This window comes from Penaeus chinensis, chromosome 35, assembly GCF_019202785.1.
Source record: "Penaeus chinensis breed Huanghai No. 1 chromosome 35, ASM1920278v2, whole genome shotgun sequence".
Lineage (NCBI taxonomy): Eukaryota > Metazoa > Arthropoda > Malacostraca > Decapoda > Penaeidae > Penaeus > Penaeus chinensis.
The window spans coordinates 28,751,322-28,753,821 of record NC_061853.1 but is presented as its reverse complement, the minus strand read 5'-3'; the positions used below and the strand labels follow the sequence as shown (position 1 = coordinate 28,753,821).

At 44.9% G+C, this 2,500-nt stretch overlaps 1 protein-coding gene across 1 annotated transcript in view; it reads left to right on the top strand.

The window, feature by feature from the left end:
• LOC125044503 (D-beta-hydroxybutyrate dehydrogenase, mitochondrial-like) overlaps positions 1-2,500 on the top strand; it is a 10,946-nt gene that overhangs the window by 4,066 nt on the left and 4,380 nt on the right. The window contains exons 4-5 of the mRNA XM_047641195.1: positions 777-939; positions 2,347-2,500. The exon at positions 2,347-2,500 is cut by the window's right edge and continues 2 nt beyond it. Of these exons, the coding sequence (XP_047497151.1) occupies positions 777-939; positions 2,347-2,500 (317 nt within the window). The remainder of the gene's footprint in view (positions 1-776; positions 940-2,346) is intronic.

The following is a 2,500-nucleotide window of genomic DNA, read 5'->3' as shown; positions in this document are numbered from 1 at the left end:
TTTTAACTCTCTCCATCCCTCCCTCTCTCTCTCCAGCCCTCCCTTTTTAACTCTCTCCATCCCTCCCTCTCTCTCTCCATCCCTCCCATTTTAACTCTCTCCATCCCTCCCTCTCTCTCTCCAGCCCTCCCTTTTTAACTCTCTCCATCCCTCCCTTTTTAACTCTCTCCATCCCTCCCTATTTAACTCTCTCCATCCCTCCCTCTCTCTCTCCATCCCTCCCTCTCTCTCTCCATCCCTCCCTTTTTAACTCTCTCCATCCCTCCCTCTCTCTCTCCATCCCTCCCATTTTAACTCTCTCCATCCCTCCCTCTCTCTCTCCAGCCCTCCCTTTTTAACTCTCTCCATCCCTCCCTCTCTCTCTCCATCCCTCCCTTTTTAACTCTCTCCATCCCTCCCTCTCTCTCTCCATCCCTCCCTTTTTAACTCTCTCCATCCCGCCCTTTTTAACTCTCTCCATCCCTCCCTATTTAACTCTCTCCATCCCTCCCTCTCTCTCTCCATCCCTCCCTCTCTCTCTCCATCCCTCCCTTTTTAACTCTCTCCATCCCTCCCTCTCTCTCTCCATCCCTCCCATTTTAACTCTCTCCATCCCTCCCTCTCTCTCTCCAGCCCTCCCTTTTTAACTCTCTCCATCCCTCCCTCTCTCTCTCCATCCCTCCCTTTTTAACTCTCTCCATCCCTCCCTCTCTCTCTCCATCCCTCCCTTTTTAACTCTCTCCATCCCTCCCTTTCTCTCTCTCCCAATATGCTTAAACACAATAACATACCAACAGGGTTTCCACGTCTTCGCTGGATGCTTACAAGCGAGTGAAGAAGGCGCCCGGAATCTCGCATCTTCGGCTTCATCTCGTCTGCGTGTCATTCAACTTGACATCACGAAGGAAGAGGAGGTCAACGCGGCCTTAAAGGAGGTCAAATGCCTCTTGTCACCGGGAGGTATGGTCAGGTTCTCCCGTGCGTGGGTTGTTTTTTCTAAACTTTATGATATATCTGGTGTTTTTTTTTTAAAGGTTCGTTGACTTTGTTTTGTCGTATTTTTATTATCGTGTTTTAAGTCACTCGTTTTTTTGTTTGTTTGTTTTTTCTTTCTTTCTTTTTATGGTTCTAGTTTTCCACATATATGAATCGGTGAAAATAATAATCGTATTGTCTTTATTCTGTGACTCGTACTCAGTTACGGCAAAGCAAAAGCTAAACACAGACACGCGCACACACTCACACACACACACACACACACACACACACACACACAAACACACACACACACACATACACATACCCACACACACACACACACACACAGAGAGAGAGAGAGAGAGAGAGAGAGAGAGAGAGAGAGAGAGAGAGAGAGAGAGAGAGAGAGAGAGAGAGAGAGAGAGAGAGAGAGAGAGAGAGAGAGAGAGAGGGAGAGAGAGAGAGAGAGAAAGAGAGAGAGAGAGAGATTATAGTTGCTACATACATCTAGATTATTAATAGATAAGCAGACAAAGAGAGAGAGAGAGTGATCTAGCGGGATGATTAGGTCATGCATTACAGTCAAGGACGCATTATCTACGTTCAATAATTATTTTCCTTATCTTATCATTGAATATTTTTCGTTTTCCTGTAGATTATGGTTGCTACATAAACTCCCTCCCTCTTCTACCCTCTCTCTCTCTCCCCCATCCCTCCCTCTCTCTCCCTATCCCTCCCTCTCCCCATCCTTCCCTCCCTCCCTCTCCGTTCCCATTCAGTAGGTAATTCAAACTATAATGAGAAACACTGGCCAAAAGATAGAGAGAGAAAGAGAGATAGATAGATAGAGAGATAGATAGAGAGATATATAAATAGATAGATAGACAGATAGCTAGCTAGATAGATAGATGGATAGACAGATAGTTAGAAAGATAGATAGATAGATAGATAGATAGATAGATAGAGAGAGAGAGAGAGAGAGAGAGAGAGAGAGAAATAGATAGAGCTAAAGGTTGAAAGAGACAAATAGAGACAGAGATAGTTAAAGATAGAGATAGGCATATATGAGGTAGAGAGACATAGGTAAATAGAGATAGAAATAGATAAAGCTAAAAATAAAGATAGAGGAAGACAGAGAGCAAACAAAAAAGAAAAAAAAAGAGAGAGAGAGAGACAGAGAGAGAGAGAGAGAGAGAGAGAGAGAGAGAGAGAGAGAGAGAGAGAGAGAGAGAGAGAGAGAGAGAGAGAGAAACTAACACACAGAACGAAAAAGAGAGAGATAAAAAAACAAACTACAATTTCAAACAGCAAACAAAACAACTTTAAAAAACAAACCACCTCATATTCCTCCCTTCCCCCCCTTCCTCCCCCCCCTCCCCCCACGTACAGAGGAGCTATGGGGTCTGGTAAACAACGCTGGGATCTCCACCTTTGGCGCCGTTGAATGGACGTCTCTGCAATTGTTTCGAGAAGTCGCCGATGTCAACCTCTTCGGCCACATCCGGGTCACGAAGGCCTTCTTGCCACTGATAAGGAAATCTAA